The sequence below is a fragment of the Balaenoptera physalus genome (assembly GCF_965194825.1).
Source record: "Balaenoptera physalus genome assembly, chromosome: 2".
NCBI lineage: Eukaryota > Metazoa > Chordata > Mammalia > Artiodactyla > Balaenopteridae > Balaenoptera > Balaenoptera physalus.
Genome location: NC_138883.1, coordinates 104,394,283 through 104,417,425, shown reverse-complemented (window position 1 = coordinate 104,417,425; position 23,143 = coordinate 104,394,283). Strand labels below are relative to the sequence as shown.

General features: G+C 45.1%; 1 protein-coding gene across 1 annotated transcript in view; it reads left to right on the top strand.

Moving 5' to 3' along the window:
* The window catches only part of MYO1E (myosin IE), a 201,966-nt gene that overhangs the window by 168,651 nt on the left and 10,172 nt on the right, over nt 1–23,143 (top strand). Inside the window, exons 20-26 of the mRNA XM_082445188.1 lie at nt 271–385; nt 598–767; nt 2,147–2,292; nt 8,346–8,492; nt 10,016–10,173; nt 12,823–12,915; nt 15,473–15,674. Of these exons, the coding sequence (XP_082301314.1) occupies nt 271–385; nt 598–767; nt 2,147–2,292; nt 8,346–8,492; nt 10,016–10,173; nt 12,823–12,915; nt 15,473–15,674 (1,031 nt within the window). The remainder of the gene's footprint in view (nt 1–270; nt 386–597; nt 768–2,146; nt 2,293–8,345; nt 8,493–10,015; nt 10,174–12,822; nt 12,916–15,472; nt 15,675–23,143) is intronic.

Here is a 23,143-nt window from a genome sequence, read left to right as displayed (position 1 = left end):
GAATACACTCAGATCCAGCTATTTTCCATGATGTTTTTTGTTAAAAGAATATGCATATTATATTATAGTATTATAATATATATTATATTAAAAGACTATGTATATATAAAAGTTATAGTGATCATAAACACATTTTTTCACCTTTGTTTATGAGTCTGAGAAGCTGCTCCGCATTATGTCCTCGGCTAAACTGAGTGTCCCTAAAATACCCAAAAAAGTGATGTTCAGGTCCTGTGAACTGGCTCACATCGGTCTTCTCTATATTCACAGCTCTTTCTTCTAGAAGAAATGAGAGAGCGAAAGTACGATGGGTATGCTCGAGTGATACAGAAATCATGGAGGAAATTCGTGGCCCGGAAGAAATATGTCCAAATGAGAGAAGAGGGTATTGTAGTCATTTTGTTTCATGAATTTGCCAGATCTAAGACTACTTTTGAACTTAGATGAATTACAAGTTCATTTTACTTTGCATATAATGTCGTGTGTTGAAACCTTGCATTCATTTAGAGTTTCTCTGTGTCTTCCCACACTGAGCGTTTTCCTCCTCCTCCTCGGGGATTGATCCTTCTCCCTTCTCTGCCCTTTTGGGAATTGCAGCCTCTGACCTCCTGTTGAACAAGAAGGAGAGAAGGAGAAACAGTATTAACAGGAACTTCATCGGGGACTACATAGGGATGGAAGAGCACCCGGAACTCCAGCAGTTTGTGGGCAAGAGAGAGAAGATTGATTTTGCAGACACGGTGACCAAGTATGACAGGAGGTTCAAGGTACACGCTGACTGCCCGCCTCTGAGAGTCACCAAACAGATTCCTTAGTTTTAAAAATAACTCGTAATTTTGCTTTTCTGATTACCAAAACAGAACATGCTCGTCGTAGACAAATTTAGAAAATGCAGATAAGCCAGAAGTAGCCACCTGTACCCAGAAACAATCACTATTAACATTTTGTGTGTATCCTTTAGAACTTTTTTTGGAAGGCATACATTTGTATATTTAGTTTTACAAAAATGAGATCTACCTTACCTGCTGGTTTATGTCCTAGGTTGTTTTGCTCTTAAAATATGCCAGGGAGAACTTTCCATATTAATAGATGTGTCAATATAAATTATTTTGTTTAGCTGCGTAGTATCCCATTCAACAGTTGCTTCACTGTATTTTTAACCAGTTTCTCATTAATCTGTTCTCAGTGGGCTTTTTCTTTTTTTTTAAACCATCATAAATAAAAGGAGGCAGTGAGCATTCTTTCACATGTCTTTGTGCATTTGTCTACTGATGCTTTTAGAATAAATTGATAGGAGTAGACTCATTGGATCAAAAGATTCAGAATATAAAGTGAAGTGTTCTTACCCATTTTCCCTGAGCAAATGACTATGCAGGGCTTTCACAGAGCCACTGGGGGCCAGCTGATTTTTTTTTTTTTACCTCTTTCCTTAGACATTTTCTTTTGCCTGATAAAATCTTGACCCTAATAATGAAATATGAAGCCACAATAGCTTATGGGCCCATTCAGAGCTTTTTATGTGTGTTGGTTCCTGTTTGTTTTTTTGGTCAGGAAAAAAAATAAATAAATAACAATATTAATTTCACAAGAAGGATGACGTTGTTTTACCAAAACCAAATCATTCCTTACAACCGGAGTATGGTACCAGCTGCTCTGGTGGCAGATTTGAATGCAAACATGAGTGCTTAAGTCTCTAAGTAGTGTTTGCGTATATAATACAGTATGTTTATATTAGATTTTTAAGGATTGTCATTGAAATGAAAATTTGTCAATTTTAAAAAGTAAAAATTTCATGGGCTCACAAAATTTATATGTGCACGGATCCCTGAGAGAGAAACATTCTGTAGCAGATCATCGGTAGGCTTGTCCTGTGTGTTGGTTTGCCCTGAGACCTTAGGTGTTGTCCTGATGGTCTGCCATTTTTGTAAGTCAAAGAGAGTCAAGTATTAGCAGTTTTACATATGTCAACCTAAGAGTCCTGAACAATGTCCCCTTTTGCTCTCGAGGGACTTAGATGATAAATGGAATGGCCATCCGATGGTAGTGAAAGTTCGCTACCTAAAGCAGCGTCCCTTCACCTGGTCACAAATGCCCTTTGTGTGGACTGTTGTCACTCTGACACTTTTTAACACACCTCTCCTTGCAGAGCGTGAAGCGAGACTTGCTTCTTACTCCGAAATGCTTGTACTTAATTGGACGAGAAAAGGTCAAGCAGGGTCCAGACAAAGGCCTCGTGAAGGAGGTGCTGAAGCGGAGAATCGAGACGGAGAGGATCTTGTCTGTGTCCCTCAGGTGAGTGGCCAGGGCTGGGGGCAGGGGAGCCCTGTCTCTCCTCAACAACAACAACCGCTGTTCCAAACACAGCCTGGAGAAAGGCCCGGTCAGGCTCCCCAGTTGTAAAAATCATGATGACGTGAACCCAGTTTCCTCTTCTTCCCAAAGAAGAGCTCATCTTCATGGCTCTCAGGGAGTCCCAAGATGACGAGAAAAATTTGCCTTCTGATCTGCTCCTCTGATCAAGGGATACCCAGATCCTTTGTTCCCATAAAGTTTGAGAAATAAATGTAGTATGTGAAACAACCAGCACAATTGCTGTTATTGAAGTAGGGCCAATGCCCCCAAGCCCACCTCGCCCCTGTTGAAGACCTAACCCGCTTCACCAGGAAAGGCCCAAGCACAGGTGGCCATTAGGTCATCAGTACTGCTTTTTAGTTTGCTGTGACCTCTTGACTGTCCTAGGTGGGAAGTTTCTTTGGACTCCTTTAAGCCCTTTATGCCTATTAATACCGAGGGGGGGAGTACAAATTGGTCTCCATAATCTGTAGCCCTGGAGTCATTGCCAAATGCTCCCTTCAACTCCAAGTTCACAGGTAGGGGCCCTTGCTCTTCCTGTCAGCACTATGGCTTGCTTTTGGCAGAGGGGCTTCTATGCATGCTGAGACTTCCCTAGGTCCCCTGCTAATAACTCCCAGACTGAGTTCCCTCTGATGAGAGGAAATCCTCTCAGTCCGCAGAAGGCTAAGAAAAGAGGAAGAAAGGCCCCTTTGAGCCCAGTAGCTTCCTCCTTGAGTCACGTCCCTGGCCCTTCTGAGGATAGCACTGCCTCTCTCAGGGCAAGCTTCGGGCTGCCATTGCATTAAAAGCAGAGATGTTCTGGTTACTTGTGAACATGTCTTCCTGGAATTTGGAACTCTTATTCCACACAGCAGACAAAACTGCTGCTCTTGGGAAAAAGCAGGGGTTTTGTGTGCTCAGGCGTCTGATTTACCAGGCTAGAAATCCTGGCTCCAGTGTGATAATCCAAAGCAGATTTTAAGTTGTGTCCATTCTTGCCTGTGTCACTGTGGTTTCTGATTCTATCTGCTCCCAATTTTCCTGATAAAGAGCCAGGCAGTGCAGTGAGGTTAAGAGTTTAAAACCCTTCGGTTCAGGATGTGGTAGAACTAAGCAGATGAGTCCATCGGCAGCCTTTTGCAGCCCCACCTCAGGTGGGTCTCAGTGCCATGGATTTCACGGAAACGCTCTAGGCGCTGTCGGGTTTTCCTCAAAGGTCTTTCTGAGAATTCAGCTCATGGGCCATGACCTGCTGGCCGCAGTCTCCTGGCTAGCTGGGCCCTGAGGCTGCCCTTGCTGGTCCAAGGAACCCAACTGGAAGCTTCTCTTTTTTTCTTGCATGGGGACCAGTTATACCTGGGCTAAGCTGGGTGAGCTGAAACGTGCTGTGACACTTGGCAGTAGCCGTGGCTACAAGCCCAGGAGTCACAGCTTTGGGCACATTTGCTGATTACTCTGAGAATGATAGTTGTTCTTTCTATTATTATTGCCCAGGTCTGTCTGCAGCCTTCAGACCATCAAGGAGTGCTTGATCATCGTATGCCTACGTTTGTATCAAGCACTTTGACACTTAATATCTTATTGATCAAGTCTTTGAGGCTTATCAAGCAAGGTTTGGGATATTCACACTCAAGTTTGTTCCTTCTGTCTTTTTTTTTTTTTTCCTCCTCTCTCAGCCTCTGGGGATACAGTGTCTCATAGTAAAATCAGATTCTTTTTCTACTTTCTCTTTAGTATTCATGATCTGGACATTTGCTTCCTTGTGGCCTTTCCTTGTTAGAGGCTGTAATAAAATGAGGTACTTAGCCTGAAATTTATTCTGGATCTAGGGGAAAAAAAGAGCCTGAGTCATTTAAACTTGTTATATCTGCATGTTACAGTTACTGAGCCCCAACTTGCAAAGATTAATACCGTTCCCTCATTTCCTTCAGCTGTTGGGTTAGGCTAGTAATCTAAACCAAGTTAGGAATGCAACCACATGGGTCGTGGAGTGTGAAATGGAATCCAGAGTAGAAATGGATTGTGGTACCAGGAGAACGTGTGTGTGTGTGTGTGTGTGTGTGTGTGTGTGTGTGTGTGTGTGTGTGTTCTCAATGTATTTCAGTATTGGCATAGAGAAAATTTTTAACAGTTGTCTAGCTCTTCGGGAAGAAAGTTGTAACGTGTTTTGAACACTTAAGGACGCTTACTTCTTGACTGTTGGCTGGAATGACCACCTAATGGATTCTTCTAGTTCAGACTATCAAAGTGTCCTACAAGCTTCATCTTTCAGCCCGTCCCTAACTCTTACAACTACTGGGAAAGCCAAATTGGCTCACAGCTCCCTATTCAAACAAACCAACCATACAAAAAAATTACGGGACAATATGGGGAAATGTGAACATAACTAAATATTTGATATGAAGGATTTATTGTTCATTTCTTTATGTGTGATAATGGTATTGTGGTTATTTTTATTTAAGGAAGCTTTATCTTTTAGAGATACAGACTGAAATATTTAAGGATAAAATAATATAATATTTATACTCTGCTCTAAAGTAACCTAGCTGGTGTGTGGAAGTGGGGAGAATGAGACTGTAGATAAATTTGATTGTCTGTGGCTTGATCATTGTTGAAACCTCCTGACATGTGGAGGTTCATTCTGCTATTCTGCTTTTTTAGATATTTGAAATTTTTCATAATAAAAAGTTTTTCCTAATCCTTCAATAGACATCATATTTTTAGAGGTCTTTACCTTTTTGTTTTTTGTTTTTATGGTTTGTTTGGGTTTTTTTTTTTTGGCTGCATTGGGGCTGCATTGGGACTTCATTGCTGCGTGCAGGCTTTCTGTAGTTGAGGAGAGCAGGGGCTACTCTTCGTTGCGGTGCGTGGGCTTCTCATTGGGTGGCTTCTCTTGTTGTGGAGCACAGGCCCTGAGCGCAGGCTCAGTAGTTGTGGCGCACGGGCTTAGGTGCTCTGCGGCATGTGGGATCTTCCCAGACCAGGGCTCAAACCCGTGTCCCCTGCATTGGCAGGCGGACTCCCAACCACTGTGCCACCAGGAAAGCCCAAGAAGTCTTTACCTTTTTATAAATGGTAATATATCTAGTTGAATTATAATTGAAATTTTAAGAAAAAGGTTTTTTTAACTTACAAGAAAAAAAATAAATTAGACCCAATAGCTCAGAGAGCTACAAACACTACAGTTACTCAAAGGGCCAGGAAAATCCTTATCTAAATAAAAGTTAGACCAAAACACTGACACCTGCATTTCTGCCTTCGTTGAAGACGTGGTGAGACTATCAGGAGGTGACCCACTGATATGCAGGTGAGACATCGGATTTCCAAGGCTTTGGGGATTCTGCTGACAGAAGGCCCAGAATGAATTTTTGAAGGATCCTTCAAGAGCTGCTTCTTATCCAAGAACCGTATACTGACCTGGCCTCGCTCTTACTTGAAAAACTCAATTTGCTGGCAGGGTGGCCACAAAGTTCAGTAGCCCATGTTCTTTGCCTTCCCGTCGTACGTGATGAGATTGGAATTATAAAGTCACCTATGTGGGGTTCTCTCTGATGAAGCTTCTAGACCTCCTTATCCTGACAGCTGACCCCCAGAGACCTAAGACCAAAAGCTGTGGGGCTGCCTGTCTGCTTCGGTAGATTTTCCGGTACTTGTGCATACTGGGGAAATCAGCCTGGAAGAGGGGGCTTTAGAGAGAGGCTCCAGCTGCCCTGGGCACGACATTCTTGCCTAGACTGTTTCATTGCCTGATTGCCCTAAACCTCTGGCAAGAAGAACAGGCTGCTTCACTGCTTGTTCAGCTGACCTGATGCATTCCTGAAATCTTGCCTTGCTGTGGCTTTTGAGCTTTTGGAAACCTGGAATTTCTCTATGTTTTTGGACTGATCACCTACCTTTTGTTCAGCTCTGGATCTGAAGGTGAACGAGACACAGTCCCTGCCTTAAGGAGCTCCATCCCGTCCTGGAAGGAGGAGCAGGGCCCTGAGTAAACATGGGGCACACAGCTTACAAGTGTTGAGAGACTGGTATCCAGGATACTCCTGGGACACAAAAGATGGCAGTGAGCCTTTCCCCTGGGGTCGGGTGAAGCTTCTCCCAGGAGGCCCGTGCTGAGGCCCAACGCCACGTGTACCTGCACTTTCTCAGAGAAATTAATGTAGGATCCCCAATTGGTGCCACTGGTGTCTCTGGGTGGTAGAATTCTGGATAAGGTTTATTTGCTTCTTTTTTTTTTTTAACCTCTGTAGTTTTCAGTTTACTAAAAGGAGCATCTATTTCATAAGCAGGAAACTTTTTTTAAAAAGGCTGAAATAAAGGCAGGGGCCGTCCTACCTGAAACTGCCTTTTCAGCTTTAAAAAAAAAAGAGTTTACCCAGGGTTTTGTAACTAATATTTTTGTGAAGAAGATCTTGGTTAAGGGAGTGAAACAAGATTTTCTAGTGTTGTCAGCAGTACAACAGTAAGCCACAAAGGAGAGAGGATAAAGAACAAGTAGTCAGCCAAACCAGGGACTAGGAAAGCATCTTTCAACACAGCCTACTATGCCAATCGTCTGTAAGGAATTGCAGCGTGAGCATATGAATAAGACGGGGATGAAGTCCAAACATAAGTCTGAGTTTTTAGGAAAAAAAAAATGTAAAAGCTTTGTTTTCAGATCTAGGAACCTGGGCTGAGGAGAGGGGAATGAGTTGAAACTCTGGTCTGGGTAAAGATGATTTCCTAACTCTCTGACTCGGGTCACCAAAGGGAGGGGTTTTTGAATTTGATGGTTGAAGTCAGAGTATCCAAACAGCCTCTTCGCATTTCCAGACTCATGCTGATAATTGACCTTGATGTTTTGGCCTGCTTGCTTTATTTCTTTTTGATCATGAAACTTCTAATACATCTGAGCACATTAAACTACTCAAGGTTTCCTGTGTTGCACTCGTTTAATAACCCTGTTGAATAATCACTCTCCTGCCTAAAGTACAGCCAGGCAAACAGACATGCCCAGACATGAGTCAGGCAGCTGAAATGGGAGTATCACTCCACCCCACACACCAAAAAGTGGTGCTTCTTGTCTGCCTCTTCCCCGTTGTACACCCTCCTTCCTAAATCAGAGGTCTTCTTAGACCTGTGCTAGGATGCTGGGGCTTTATTTCTTTAATTCCAAATGACTTGGCAGAGCTGTTGTGAGCAACTTTTACACAAGTGCCTTTTGGAGTTTTGAATTACTGTCACTGAAGTGATTAAGACAATTCCAGACTTTTCATCTGCCTAGAAACAGGCAGATGATAGGAGCTTTGCGGCCACACCTTCTGAGATATATTATTCTCACACTTTAAGAAAAGATTCCAATTCCAAGTTTGGAAAAGTTCGTGAACAAGGAGGTATAGTGGAGATTGTGAGCTGCCCTGTAATACCCATTCTCTCCTTTCCATGTTAATAGCTGGCAGCCTACCCAGAGACTACGTTTCCCAGGCTCCCTTCACCTAGGTGTAACCAAGTGACACAGTGCTGGCCAGTGGGGTGTGAGCAGAAATGACATGTACAACTTCCTGGTCGTACCTGTAAAGAGGAGTAGACGCCTGGCTCCCAGACACTGTAGAACTGTCATGTTGGCCCTGAATTGCTTTTACACATGCTCTTGAGTGACAGAGATTAAAGCACTGGTTGTCAGGGTCTTCATCACAACAAATCCTGGTGCAGGTAGCATGGTTGTGATGTAGCGATGTTTGAAAACAAACTTTTTTTTTTTATACAGACACATTGTCCTTAAATTCCTGATTTTAGAAGTCATGTGAGAGAATATTTCACTTATGCTTTTGGTGGGCTATAAACTTCTTTTAAAGGCAGATTTTAGTGACTTTATTTTTGTACTTCACTGTGTTGTGTTTTAAAGATTTTCAGTTATTACAGAGAGAAAGACGGTAGAAATTTAGTGCTATTTTACAGGCTTAAAAAAGGAGTGGAAAAAATCATGGAATAAACAAAACTGCAACTTTCATTAAGTCTTTCCAATCTCTTTGCAGTACTATGCAGGATGACCTTTTTATTCTTCATGAGCAAGAATATGACAGTTTGCTTGAATCCGTCTTTAAAACTGAGTTCTTGAGCCTCTTAGCAAAGCGTTACGAGGAAAAAACCCAGAAGCAACTACCTCTGAAATTTAGCAACACGTAAGTTGGGATCTGGGGCCTTGATCTCACTGTTGAGGTCCAGGCTGAGAGGTGGGGAGGCCTACGGGGTGGGGGGATGGGGTCTGACTGGCTTGGGTGGCTCTGAGGAGCTCTGGGTGCCTTGGCTTCCCCCGTGGACTCTTAGGGCCTGCAGAAGACAGTCTGGATGGTTGCCACAGGCTTTGAAAACGTCACTTTTGCATTTCTGTGAGATAATGACTTCATTGGATGGTGTATTTTATCCTTTGAACAAAGGTCACCAACGTGAGGCCAGGAAAAGGCAGATTTTCTATATCACCAATAAAAGAATATTTTATTTAGCAGAGCAGGCAGAAGTAGTGTAAGGCTGAAGCAGAAGAAAGTGATTGGAGTGGGAGCTTAAGTTCCCAAGATCAATGCATAATACAGCGTGTTGGTGGGGCATTTGGAGACTTGGGGGCTGTGGATGGCTGGCGTCTTGTGTCTGGGCTCTCACCTTCATTTGCTTTAACAACATTGTCTCGTGGACCAGACACTGGCGGACTGTTGAACTTCTAATCTCGTGTTTGCTGAGTGAGTTATTTGGCTTTTTTTTCCTTCATAATTTCCCCATCTATAAAATGGGGATATCCTCCACTCTTCCTACTCACAAGGAAGAAGCCAAAGTAAAGCCTTAATCCCATAAGGAGGGGACCTTACCATAACTCATGCTGCTGTGGTTCCAGTGAAATAGATACTGGAAGCAGAATGAATTCATTACAGCTTTTCCAAAGAACAATTTGGCCATGAGTACAGGGGGCAATTATTTTTGTCTGGGAATTTGTGATAAGGGAATAACTCAAAAAAAGGAAGACTATAGCCAAGCCACTGAATAGAATAGACGGCTACTTGCAATTATGATTTTTCTGTCTTAAAACATGAAAAAATATAAGGTAAAAAAAGCAAAATATGAAATTGCATTATGTAGGCATATAGGCAATGTGGAAAATAAAAACTGGCTGAGGAGTTGTGCAGTGGTGAGTAAACTTCCCTTTTATTTGGGTCTTGGTTGCTAGTGTTGTCTTTTTCCTCCCTGGGGTGGGGGTGAGGGTGGAGGAATCGAACTTAAATAGTAGCCACATTCTGTGCAAAGAAGACGTGAGCTCTCTGTGTCTGGCATCTCTCAGTCCTCCACAAACACAGACCTGGGCAATCAGAGAGAAGCACAGTGACATACCGCAGCGGGTGTGGCCTGGTGATTGGCCTTTCTTTCTGTTCCCGGGGCAGTCCCACCTGTATGCACTTGACAGAGTGACAATGCACCTGTACTGGGGTACCTCCCTCACCAACTGGTGTCTCCCAGGGGCTGGACCCCAAATGCTCTGCCTCTGTCTGGGAAACCCATGGATGTCATGCCTGTCTGCCGGGCCCGGTGCTGGTTCCGATGATCCAGTGTTTTTATAGCACGTTTGCCCAGCAGCACAACGCCATGCTGGGGTCTATGAACCGCACTTTCTCATTGCTCCATCCCGACTTGTTAATTCCAACAAATATGCTTGTCGCAGGCTTGAACTCAAGTTGAAAAAGGAGAACTGGGGTCCCTGGAGTGCAGGGGGCTCCCGGCAAGTGCAATTCCACCAAGGCTTCGGTGACCTGGCCATCCTCAAGCCCAGCAACAAAGTGCTGCAGGTCAGCATCGGACCCGGGCTGCCCAAGAACTCCCGTAAGTGTTCACGGGCCCCACAGGCGGGACCACTGCTAGGCTTCTGGGCTTCCCGCCTGGCCCTCCCTCACCCTGCCCTGAGCCAAACTCTTTTCCTACCAAATGCTCATAACACTGCACAGATCTGCAGGGCAAAGAACCAGTACTTTGACTGCTTCCTGTGGCTGGGGTTTGCTTCAGATTGAAACATTTCAGACTAAACCAACATCAAGGCAAATGGGCAGGTTAAACCTTTCTGAGTTACTTTGTAGTTACGGGTAGTATTCCTGGCCTTACAGCATGAATTGTGTTTAAAACAAATCAGTTTGCTGGCTTTACATTTCCCAGCCCTTTCCAGTCCGATCTTGTCAACAATACAAACCTCATCCTTTCTGTCAATTTTATTTTTTAAATAAATAAATTTATTTATTTATTTATTTATTTATTTATTTTTGGCTGCATTGGGTCTTCGTTGCCACACGCAGGCTTTCTCTAATTGCGTCGAGCGGGGGCTACTCTTTGTTGTGGTGCACGGGCTTCTCATTGCAGTGGCTTCTCTTGTTGCAGAGCAACAAGAGGGTCTAGGCGCGTGGGCTTCAGTAGTTGTGGCACACGGGCTCAGTAGTTGTGGCGCACGGGCTTAGTTGCTCCGCGGCATGTGGGGTCTTCCCGGACCAGGGCTCGAACCCGTGTCCCCTACATTGGCAGGCAGATTCTTATCCTCTGCACCACCAGGGAAGCCCTTTTCTGTCAATTTGAAAGAAACTGACCATATTTACCAGCTCCCTACAAGGTTTTGCTCTGTTACTGTGCATCACATTTAATACCGCCCTCCTTCACTGTCAATTGCTTCATTAGAAGACATACATGCAGTAACTCACAGCACAGTCTGACTCCTTTACTGGCCTTTGATTCTTTCTCTATTTATAAATGATATTTATAAAATTATATTTATAAGGCACAATATAGAGTAATTACATATGCTATGTACTCATATAATGTAGATATCTTTACAGAATGCAGCCCATGTGTACGGTCGATGAAGAGTATGCCAGGTCGGGAATTCCCTGGTGATCCAGTGGTTAGGACTTGGTGCTTTCACTGCCGGGACCTGGGTTTGATCCCTGGTTGGGGAACTAAGGTCCCGCAAGCCACACGGCCCAAAAAAAAAAAGAGTGTGACAGGTATAAAATAGGCCTTTATGACATCTGTCTACAAAGCGCACATTGGCACGTACTATATAACTCACTAATACAGTACAGGGAAATAGCCACTCAGAAAATGTTGGTATATATCTGTGTATCTGTTGGTATTTGCGGAAGACAGCACATTTAGGTGGGATTTTTTTAACAGACTTTTACATAAAAGGACTCTTTGCAGGGGTGTTGGCAGGGTTAAGGGAACAAAGTTGGGACTCGGGCAAAGAACAGCAGGATGCCACTATTACCCCTAAGGATATAGGTAGAGGAGACCCCAGAAAAGAATCTGAAAAAGAATGTATATATATATCAGAGTCACTTTGCTGTACACTAGAAACTATAAATCAACTGTACTTCAATTTGGGAAAAAAAAGGAGGAGACACCCCAACCCCTCTCTCCTCTGGCACCCCAGTCTCCTGCCGGTGCCTCCCACTGACCAAACCCAACTGGAATGCAGAGGCCTAGCACTCCATTGGGCTCAGAACCCAGGGCACAGAGCACAGCGAAGGAGAGCTGCAGATAACCAGCAAGATGTGTATGAGCAATGCTCAGCAGGCCTCAAAGTGAAACGTTGTCTAATACGGTGTTTTATTATATCTTCATGGGGAAAAGGGGGCAGGAAGGGGGACACCCTAACCTGGCCTCCTCCCCTTGCCCCAGGACCTGAGACCCAGCTCCTCTGCGTTATGCTGTCATGCCTTATTACTTCCTGCTCTTCTCTTTACTAGGAATTCCCTCTGCACCCCTCTTCCAGCTGCTTTAATCAGCTTCATGTCCTGAAGCTCCTTCATGTCCCACTCGAGACCTTGTTTACTATGTTCCTTTCCAACATGTAGTCTCTGCAGAGATCTCGTCTGGCCCCCAGTGGCCCTGCCACCCCAGCCCTAATTCTGGCCCACATGAAGCTCCATTTGGCCCTGCTTGTTTTCTAACACTTGCACGTCTGTGTCCAGGGTATCAGTCTGCTTCTACCCTTCAGGGTCTCTGTGTTTACTTCGAAGACTGTAGAATGCAAACTCTGGCGAGAAAGGCTCTGGACGAAAGCAGAGGTGCTGGAGCCGCGGTGTCCTTCACGCCAGTGACCATGATGTGCAGCAAACACAGCCTCGGCTTCTGTGGTGCTGTGGTCAGAACATGAGTGCGAACATTCAGATGTCTCCTCTGTCTCTTTGCAAAGTCTACAACAATAGAAACCCCTTTGTAAGCTTATTAATACCTCTTTGTAAAGCTATTGGCTCTGACATTTCAAGTCCCTTCCTCCATCACATGTCCTCCAGCCCCTCCCATCCAATAGCTGCCAGGACAATTCTTCCCTCAAACAGCCGTCTCCACTGCAACCAGTCTCCTGCAGATCCGACGGAGACCTGCGTTCCAAACTTCTCAAAAGTTTTCCATGAGCAAAAAACCATCGGGAGCCATAAATCCAGCCAGTAGCACCGATTTTAACTTTGTCTTGCGGGTTTATTTCAGGTCCTACCCGAAGGAACACCATTCAAAGCAGAGGTTATTCCAGTGGGACTCACAATGCCAACTACCCAATGAGAGCTGCCCCTCCGCCACCAGGTAAGCCAAGCATGCGCCATAGACTAGACCCAGATGTGTAAAATACCTTGAGGAAGAAACGCATTAGCCAATAAATGCCCACATATGAGCCAGCCGTGAGCCATTTCAGTGCCAGATGTACTCCTCCCAACACAGTGGCCCTACCTGTGACCCCGAAATCCAGGGAAGGTATGTATGAGCTAGTGAGAGTGCACTGTGGCTGAGTTAGCGATCTGCATTTCCTTACCTGGCAATGTTACCTCCCTTCGGAAAGGCTTTGTACATCAGTAAGAGGAAGTAGAGCCCCTTGTCCATGACAACCAGAATGTCGTCAGCTTTTAAGTTGTAGGACACTGCCTCTATGGACATTGGAGTTTGCAAGGTATAACCCCAGCACTACTCAGCTCCAGGCAAATACCACGACAGTACTTTGCAACTAGTTAACAGCTGAGTGAATAAATAGAAAGTCTATTCTTAATCAGATAGAATCTAGGAGAACTGCTCCAAGAAATAAAGTAATATCTGAGAGAATACAAAATTGATTCAGAAAAAGTTTTAGATCTTGTGTTTCATTTTTCTCATTTTTTTAAATGATAAAAAATATAGCATGCAAGTCAAAATCCAAACCCAAATAAATGTAAGAGGCTTTGCCCTTAAATAAATCTGTTTAGTATTGGAAGAGTACTCTCAAAACTCACAAAATGTTTTTCCATCACTCACAATTCAGTTAATAAGAAACTGTCCCCAGAATGTTTGATGTTAATAGGTTTAGGATTGTAGGTCTGAAAAGGGTCTCATCTTGGGACCACACTTGACTCAGATCATCCCAGACAAGGGAATTTATTTGTAGCAGTGTCCAAAATAAGCAGTAAAAAGCATTTCTTTTGTCTCCTGCTCTGGAATCTCACAGTTGCATGCTGAAGTATGGACAACCATGCCTATCAGTGAGAAACTAATTCTCATCTCTTTTGGAGTCCCCATCCTGCCTGGCCCAGCTGTCTTTCCTCCCCTCTGCCTTTATCCTTGAAGAAAATCCAAGCACAAAAGAACCTAAGAGAACCAGTGTAGTATTTTGTTACTACTTATGCGCCAGCCGCCCGTGCAAAATCCTGGCCAGACCACCTGGAAAGCTCATTTGCCTCAGCTGTGTTGGCCACAGTCGGCTCAGACCAAATACCTGACCTTGAGCACAGCTCTCAACCTCTGTATGTGACAGTTTCTTCACCAATAAAATGAGGCAATTGGACCCCAATCCCTTACATCAGTACTTCTCATACTATCTGTGGTGAAGGATCAAGGGCTTGGGGGTTTTTTTTGTTTTGTTTTGGGTTTTTGTGGGTTTTTTAACTTAATTTTTAATCCATCACAAACTATACTTTTGTAAGATATAATAAAAGTTACTAGAAGAATGGAATTTTAAAAGCATTCAAAATATAAGCCAAAATTTCTTATTAGATTCAACAGACATGAGATATGTCTGTGAAACTGCTGTGAACGCTTCTAAATGCTTGCTCTTAATTTCTGAGCTTATTGATGGTGGGTGGGTCACGAGCGGCACGGGGCAGTCCATCTATGGGACCCCTTTTGAGTATCATGGCCCTAGAACACGTCCCACTCTGGATGCCCTTCTGCTGTCCTTGGCAACCTTGGCAGCAAGTGGGGTCTCACCAAGCTCCTTGTTTCTTTCATGAAGAAATTGACACTCTGAAAGGTCAAGTATCTCGCTCAAGGTCAACACAGCTGTCAGAGGCAGAGCCAAACCTGAACCCCGAGTCGCCTTATAAACTAAGGGTCATCCCACTGGTACCAAAGAGTTCTTCTCTTAATTCGGATGGAAGAGGTTTGCTTTATGGTGGGTTCACCAAGAGCGTGCCTTGGGGAGCCTTGTTCCCCTTCACTCTTCCCCGAATCTGTCGGTGGGAGAAGAGATAAGGGCTTCTTCATACATAGCTTGGAATGACAGTGCCGCTTTCAGCCAAGGCGCACGGGTTGGAGCCCAGCACCAGAGTCTGTTGCTTAGCAGATAATGTGATCTTGACCAGGAACAGTTCGGCTAAGACAGCTTGCTCTCTCCAGATCAGTCCAGCCAGCGGCCACGTCTCCCCCGCCTGTGTGGAGTCTTCACCTCCCGCAGCAGCCTCCTGCAGAGGACAGCCCGGACTGACCCCTTGAAAGTGGATGTCCAGCTGTTCAAACAGCTGCCTGCCGGCCCTCTTGAATCACAACGTCATCATTTTCCTTAGACCCAAGCATGTGCCTCCCAACTAGTTGCAGGCTTACCTTTCTTTGACCATTGGCTTCGGAACCCTGAACGTCTGGTGGTTCTAAAGTCGGGATCAACGAGCATGCGTGAGCGTCTGCTATGTTCCAGGCACTGGCCGGGCGGTGTACAATGTCTTGGGCTCTATTCCTCGCAAAACCTGAGCAGTTATGCCCTCCCTTATTTCGGAAGGGGAAACTGAGGCCTGGCAAAGCTAAGTAACTCACTCGTGGCTGACGGGCGGAAAAAAATTTGGAGAGCCTTTAGCATAGGATCAGAAATTTTCCGCTTTGTTTTCTCCTCTTTCCCACTTTCTAGGCTACCATCAGAATGGAGTCATTAAAAACCAGTTTGTGCCGCATCCCCACGCTGCTGGAAACCAGAGGTCCACTCAGAAGAGCCTGTGCCCTTCTATGGCTCGCCCACCCTTACCACGACAACAGTCCGTTGGCTCAGACCGAGTGTCACAGACGCCGGAGAGCTTGGATTTCCTCAAGGTCCCAGACCAGGGTGCTGCAGGGTAAGAGCCCCACCTCCCATGGGTGAAACTCACGACCTCCATCTCCACCAGCCACACTAAGGCTCGAGGATTTGGGGGGCCATCCACGCATGATTCTCAAGGTCGGTTTTCCACCCACGTGTGTTGTCATCCAGCCCCAAGGTTGCGAGGCCCTCGGTTGGCATTTTCTAAAAGTACAGCCAAGTTGATCCCACACACCTCATTCTCCAGAGAGGCCTTATCTCGGAAACATCAGAAGAGGGGGTCCCCTTCCACCCTGAGATCTGATCACTCTGTGACCTTTTTTGCTCTCTGGGATGGTTGAGGAATAATGGGGGTTTCGATTTATGTCTGTGCCTGAAGTTGCGTAAACACAATAGTGCAAAGAGTCATTAGATACGTAAAGAATACCATCCCAGCATTCTATGAGATGCAGATGTTTGGTTATGAAGACGAATCTTCAGGGCTTTAAAATGAGACCCTCTCTGCCTTTCTATAACGAAAATGAAGAGGGGAAGAAAAGAAACCAAGGCTTTTGAGTTGGAGGAAGTAAAGATTCCTGGAACTCTGTGTAGATATTCAGAGTTATCCGTGTAGGAAGGGGGTTTGCTGGGTCCTGTGGAGTCACCAGGCATATGACTAGGGCCAACTTCAAGACAAGTGAGTGAACTCTGCCAGGGGGTAGATTTTGGCACCAGTAAACAAAAGAACATTCCAGTAGCCCAAAGATGAACTACCCTAGGATGTAAGGAGCACCTTGTCCCTGGAAGTATTCAGGCACAGGCTGGATGGAAATCACCAGGCTGGAGTATTATAGAGTGATGGTGTCGCATACCAGGTAAGGATGAGAATCCTGTGTCAGCCCCTGTTACCTGTCTAATACTGGACCTGCTCCTAACCCTCTCTGAGTTTCATTTTGCTTATCTGTACACTGAGGTAATACCACCAAGCTTGCAGGGTTGCTGGGTGTGGGGGTGGGGGGGGACTAGAGAAAATCTACATAAAACACCTACCATGGTTCCAGGCATGTAGGAGGCTACTCAGCCAGCTGTAGCTCGATGACGATGATGGTGGTGATGAAGCAATCATTATCTCATGGTGGCTGCGCTAGTGACTTTTTTTTTTTAATTTTATTTATTTATTTATTTTTGGCTGTGTTGGGTCTTCGTTTCTGTGCGAGGGCTTTCTCTAGTTGTGGCCAGCGGGGGCCACTCTTCATCGCGATGCGCGGGCCTCTCACTATCGCAGCCTCTCTTGTTGTGGAGCACAGGCTCCAGACGCGCAGGCTCAGTAGTTGTGGCTCACGGGCCTAGTTGCTCCGCGGCATGTGGGATCTTCCCAGATCAGGGCTCGAACCCGTGTCCCCTGCATTGACAGGCAGATTCTCAACCACTGCGCCACCAGGGAAGCCCTGGGCTAGTGACTTTTGAGGAGTCTTCCGACTCTGCATGATTCTCGGTAGTTCTCTCTGCCGAACCCGATCGTGGGGTTACTGCAGCCCACTCTTCCCCTCCCTCCTGCCCATCTCCATTTTCTGTTCTCACCGTATCTATAGAATAATATAATAAAGAACTTTCAAGTGTGATCAGGAGACTTGTGTACAGAACAGGGTGGTGCTGGGTGAGAGGCAACAGCTCCTTCCTCTGGGTGGGCAGACACCCATTCACCTCCAGGACTTATCAAAGACCGCAGAGCTCTTAGGGACTTTTCCAGACGTCACCAGCTTCTTTCCTGGTGTTCCTTTTCCCCTAGCAAGTCTTACCTCATTTGGGCTACAGAGAGGAAAGCACCTTGGTTTTATACAAATGGCCATCAGGAGAGTGGCTGCCACTTACTATTAGATCTCTCTTCGTGCTCCCCCAACTCTTGGCATAAGTAGCTCTATCCCACCAGTTCTAATGATCATGGTTTACCTGATTGGCTTGGTCTAAAGAGATGGTTCTCACACTTTAATGTACACCAGGATCACCTGGAGGACCTCCTGGCCCACTTCTAGTATTTCTGATTCAGTAGGACCAGGGGAGGGGCCACGAGTTTACATTTCTACCAAGTTCTGAAATGATGGTGATGCCGCTGATCCAGGGACCACATTTTGAAAACCACTTGTCACATCATTTTGATGAAACCAGGGGAGTTTCTGTATAAAGGTGAATTGGAAGGGTGCTGTGGAGGCAACTGGAGCCTTACTCTGTAACCCAGGCCTATGCTATTCAAGTGGACGGAAAAGACTAAAATAATCAAACAAGGCTTCCTGGGCCCAGTTTGATTTCCCGAAGTAGGCAGGGGATTAAAACCAGTCAGCAAAATGCACCAGATCTCTTAGCTCTGTCTGCTAGCTTCCTACTTGCTTTGGTTTTGGCAAGCAAAACCATCTTTCCAGCCTGCTTTGCAAGTTACAGACTTGCACACCAGCCAGCTGGGAGCATCTGTCAGCCAAAAAGCAGGCAATTTAGGAACATTGTGTCTTAACCGAGGCTGCTCCCTTCCAGCCCTCAGCTGCGCTGTTCCCTATTTAAGTCTTATCACACCCTTTGCCACCTTTAGGCCTAAAGATCAGGCATACGTGACGCTATTTTGGCAGTGGCTGTGAGGCTGGAAGGAGAGGGAACCTTCACAACCATCTACTAGGCAGTAAGACCTTCCTGTATGTAAAACTTGTGTATAAAACTCATATGAGGCACACTGAGTCCTGTAGCTACAAGAATCCCAGCCAGCCTCCTCTTTGTACACTTAAATCTGCTGTGATGCAAATATTCCTTAAGAAATCATATTCTGATCAAAAGGCTGAGCTTTTTCTTAGTATTTATTTTCTAAAACACATAAAGTCAAAGTTAAAATAATTTCTCATGTGGCCAGAGACTTTAGACAAGCATTTCAGGGGCCTCGTGGTTACCTACATTCAACAGTTCTTCTTTGCCAAGAAAACATGAATTGCATTTATTCCGTGGGATGTTGCTGGAGCAAACAGGGACCTTTGGGGTCCCAAGCTTGTACCTTTCCACAAAGACGAGAGTTCCTGTTTGCATTACAGTCCCAAACAGTGCCCTTGAATTTACCAACCTATAAAAGGGAGATTACCACCAAGTCTCCTTGGACTTTCAACTCTTGGGTTCATCTTTCCTTTCCCATTCCCACCACCAATGCACTTTTCTTTATAGACATATTTAGCATAAGCAGTCATCTCTTTTGGATCCTGCAATGTGGATAAAATCAAATGGTGTAATTAGCACCTCCAGTTAATTCAGGAACGTCTTTGTCAGTTTATTTTGGGTTCAGTCAGTTTGGGTTTTTTTGTTTTTGCTTTTGGAGAGAACATGAAGCCCTCACTAAATTAATTACCACCCCAACTGGATTCTTTACCCTTGCCATGCCATGTTTGTTGTGATCGTCATTATTATCATTGACCAAGAAAACTAAGATGTACAAGGAATCATAATAACCTTGTAGTCCCTTAACATACCTTTTGAACAGTCTGATTCAGGTTCAAGATCTTCCTGAGTCTCGGGAAAAGAGAACAGGTAAAGCAAGAATCCATATAAATAGTTCATTCATCAGCCTTTGCTCCGGCTTCATAGGAACACTTGATTTGCCAATCAAGTGTGCTTTATATTTTCCCTCCTATAACTGAGATGTACATAATCTACCTCCAGTTCATTACTGGAGGCATTAAAACCCAGACTGCAAATGTTTTTTTCTGTGGGCCTTTTTAATCCTGTGGTCCATTTCATGGGAGGACAACTTCAGGAAATTTCAAGATACTCCAGAGATTAATCCAACTAGAAGTTGGAGAAACAGGAAAGTATTGAAAGCGCTCAGCGGTAGGGCTTCTGGCCATGCCACAAAAGAAGGATCGATAGAAAAATTTAAATGCTGCCTGTGTGTCTCTTGACAGAATTCTCCTAATGGAGCCATATTTTTCAAGGAGCTTAAAATTTCCAACAAGTGTCCAATAGCAATATTTCTTAACCCATAATCTGCAGGAGTAGCAGCCATATCCTGGCCCAGGCAGACACGAAGCTTAGGAATTCCTGGCATCCGTTCCCAAATTTCCAGTAATGTTTATAGATTCAACCTTTTGGAACAGAGCACATTTTAAAGAGCCAATGAAATAAAATGCCATTATTTTCCTTCTTGGAATTTCAAGACATAAATTTCACATCTGCAGAACAAAGACGTGATATTTGAAAGCTTAATCCCAGCTCACCCTGTCATAGATGAGGCACACCCGGGTGTCCCAGAGGTGTGGAGACTGCAGAGGAGTTCACAGAAGGTGGCCTGGCCATGTGCAGAGAGCACAGATTCACACTTGCAAGGACTGGGTATGAGTCCCGGGTCATTTGTTCCTTCCTTCATTGATTCATGCATTGAATATTTACTGAACTCTGTGCCTTCTGTGTGCCACGTGCTGGCCACATGGATTGTTCCACTGATTACCAGCTGACACCCTCGTGTATGTCACTTAATCTTCCTACACCTTGGTTTCCTCACCTGTACTGTATAATAGAGCTAATAATCAGAAATTTAAAACCCAATCAGGGTTTCAGGAAGATTAAATAAGGGCTTTGTAAACTATAAAGCACAGTGCAACTTGAAAGTTTATTTATATTTATTTTATGACTGTTACTCATGTGGTTTGGTCTTGCAGGGAAATAGTAATATTCTACCAGGATTGAGAAGTGGGTGTCCCCTGGCCCAGTGGCTTTACCCTCAAGAGCTCAAACCTCTGGCCTGCATAGAGCTCTAGACTCCATGAGGGGCTAAGCTTCAGGCATTGCTGGCTTTAATGGGGGCGGAATGGGCAGCCTAGCGAAGTCAAGACAAGGGGACGAGTCAGGGAGACACCCTCTCCCTGTCCCGCTTCCCTGACACACACACATCTAATAGCCATGCTGCTCTCTGTGGGCTCAGGGCAACAGCAGAACAGAGAGCTGAGAGGTAGTATTGCAACAGACACTAGCTGCATTTCAATAACTAAATAAAGTCCAAAACTCCTTCTCCTGCTTTACTATTCCACAGTCTTTTTCTAGTTAAACCTCCTTTGCTCCAATCACTATAACAACCTACATCCCAGGAGCAGAGCGAATGAACAGTCCCTGACTTTACAGCGCTTTGTTGTCATTGACGTCACTTGGCGTTTTGTGTTCTACTGGGCTTCTGGCCTCTTGTGGCTCAGAGGTCGGTCGGCATCCTGATGTCTCAGGGCAAAGGCACCACTTGGTCTTCCCAGGCACTAAAACAGGGCTTCTCTAGCAGTGCAGGTTTTCACAAAGCAAACTGGGTATAATGTGCTTGATTACTCAGGAAACTTTGTGGTGTGGGTTATAATGTGACTGCATTGGATGTTTAATTCCCTACTCAGAAAAAGACCTGCTGTAAAAGCAAGGTGCTGTAGCCGAGCTTCTTCATGTGTTTCTTTTCTTAATGAAGAATAGACACAATAAAGTGGTAAGTGTGTACAATCCCTTGGTATTCACGGGGGACTTGTTCTCTCACACACACACACACACACACACACACACACACATACAGGCCAGATACAAAAACCCGTTCATGTTCAAGTCCCTTATATAATATGGCACAGTATTTGACATAGTATTTGCATATAACCTATGCACATCCTCCTGTGTACTATAAATCATCTCTAGGTTACTTATAATACTGAATACAATGTAAATGTTATGTAAATAGTTGCCCTGCCCAGCAAATTCTAGTTTTGCTTTTTGGAGCTTTCCGGAATTTTTTTTCTGAATATTTTCCAATCTCAGTTGGTTGAATCTGTATCTGGGATGCAGAACCCATGGATGTGAAGGGCCAACCGTACAGATTACCCTGAAATGATGGGTCACATGGTAACAGGAAAACTAAATTACATTGTGCCAGAGTTACATATAATGAAACAACTGGATTTGCTCTGTGATGCAGAGTTTTATAACTATATACCAGTGGCAATAGGAAACATAACTTTGTCGTTGTGAATCTGAAATTCTTGCTCCTGCCCCCATTATCCCAATGAAATAGCTGTTTTTATAACAGTTTTCAATCATGTGAGGTTTATTTGGAATACAAATATCATAAAATGTGAGCCCTACCAAAATTATCTAAATCCTGCATATCCATTACAAAATAAATCTAGGCAAAGCACTTTTAAATGAGTGAAAGTGAGTTATCATGAGGGTAGTGGAGGGATAGTGAGTGGTGTGCTGTGAACGACTAGCTCTCTGGGGATGAAAAGGCGGCAGCTGTAACATTTGTCAGTTTCTGCTCACTGTGGCCGATTTCAAGCTACCAAGGTGACTTCCCCTGGTCCCAGACCTGGGGGGAGATGTACAGTCTCCCACTGTCCTACGGTGTTCCCACCACAGGTAGGTAGCAGACGTTAATAACTTCAAGAGCATGGAGAGATGTAAAATGCGGTAAGATAATTAGGTAGGGTCAGATTATGAGTATTTGTTGCCTTTGCTTTTAATATAATTTATTCAGTTAAATGTGTTCGATTTCATGTTTAATAACGACTCTCTTTAGCAACTGACCACAAAACTCCTGAAAGCGTAACAAGCCTCTCTCACAGGCTGGGCTGAGCCAGTTCCTGCTCCCTGGGCACGGGGGTCTTGTTTGCTGTGTAAGAAAATCTCAATCCCTTTTTCGTGGCTGTAAGTGGAGTCAACCAGCACCTAAAAGACCTTGATAATTTCTGGCAGCTGGTAGAAAGCCATCCTCTCTCCTCATTATTGACTGCACAGGATCGCCACCTAGTGGTGGAAGGAGATTGTCTGGGTTGAAGGCTGCGTCTGTGGAACAGAGCTGGGAAAATGGCTGTTCTCGCAGACTGATTTCTGTGGTGCTTTCCAGATCCACAGTGTGGTGAATGGAGAGAGTGATCGCCCCATAGGGGCAGGCTTCCTGTGTTCCATGGTACATCTGACCGTAGGGATCTTGTTGAGAGCACGCTGTAAAGCCTCCTTAGAATTAGAAGAAGGGCCTGGGCCATTGCCGGAATTCCCTCTTTTTACCCCGTGAAGACACTGATCCCTAAAGAGGTGAAGTGATGGCCCCAAGTCACATGCCAGCCGGTGTCAGAACTGGGCCTCAAACCCAGTGCGCTGACTCTGACTCTTAAGCCACTGTCCCTTCTGCTACTCCCTCAGAACATGCAGGTTGAGGCCACACAGTCTTCCTGGGCCCGGCGCCAGGTCCAGGGTCCACAGTGGTGAGAACAGCCGCCCCCGTGGAATCTACTGCCCTGCCAGGGAGTCAGCTGGTGCAGGCCCCGGTCCCACTGCATTGACCCCCTGCTCTGAGCAGGTGCAGGCTACCAGAGGATGCTGCCCGGGGTGAAACAAGACCCAAAGGCTGAGCAGGAGTTAGCAGCGGTGGTTACGGGGTGGGGAGCATGGCCAGGCCACGGGGCCAGACAGGCCGTGTGGCTGGAGCTCTGGGAGCCTGCTGCATATGCGTCGTGCCGTCCACTGATGAAGCCAGCAGGAAGTTCC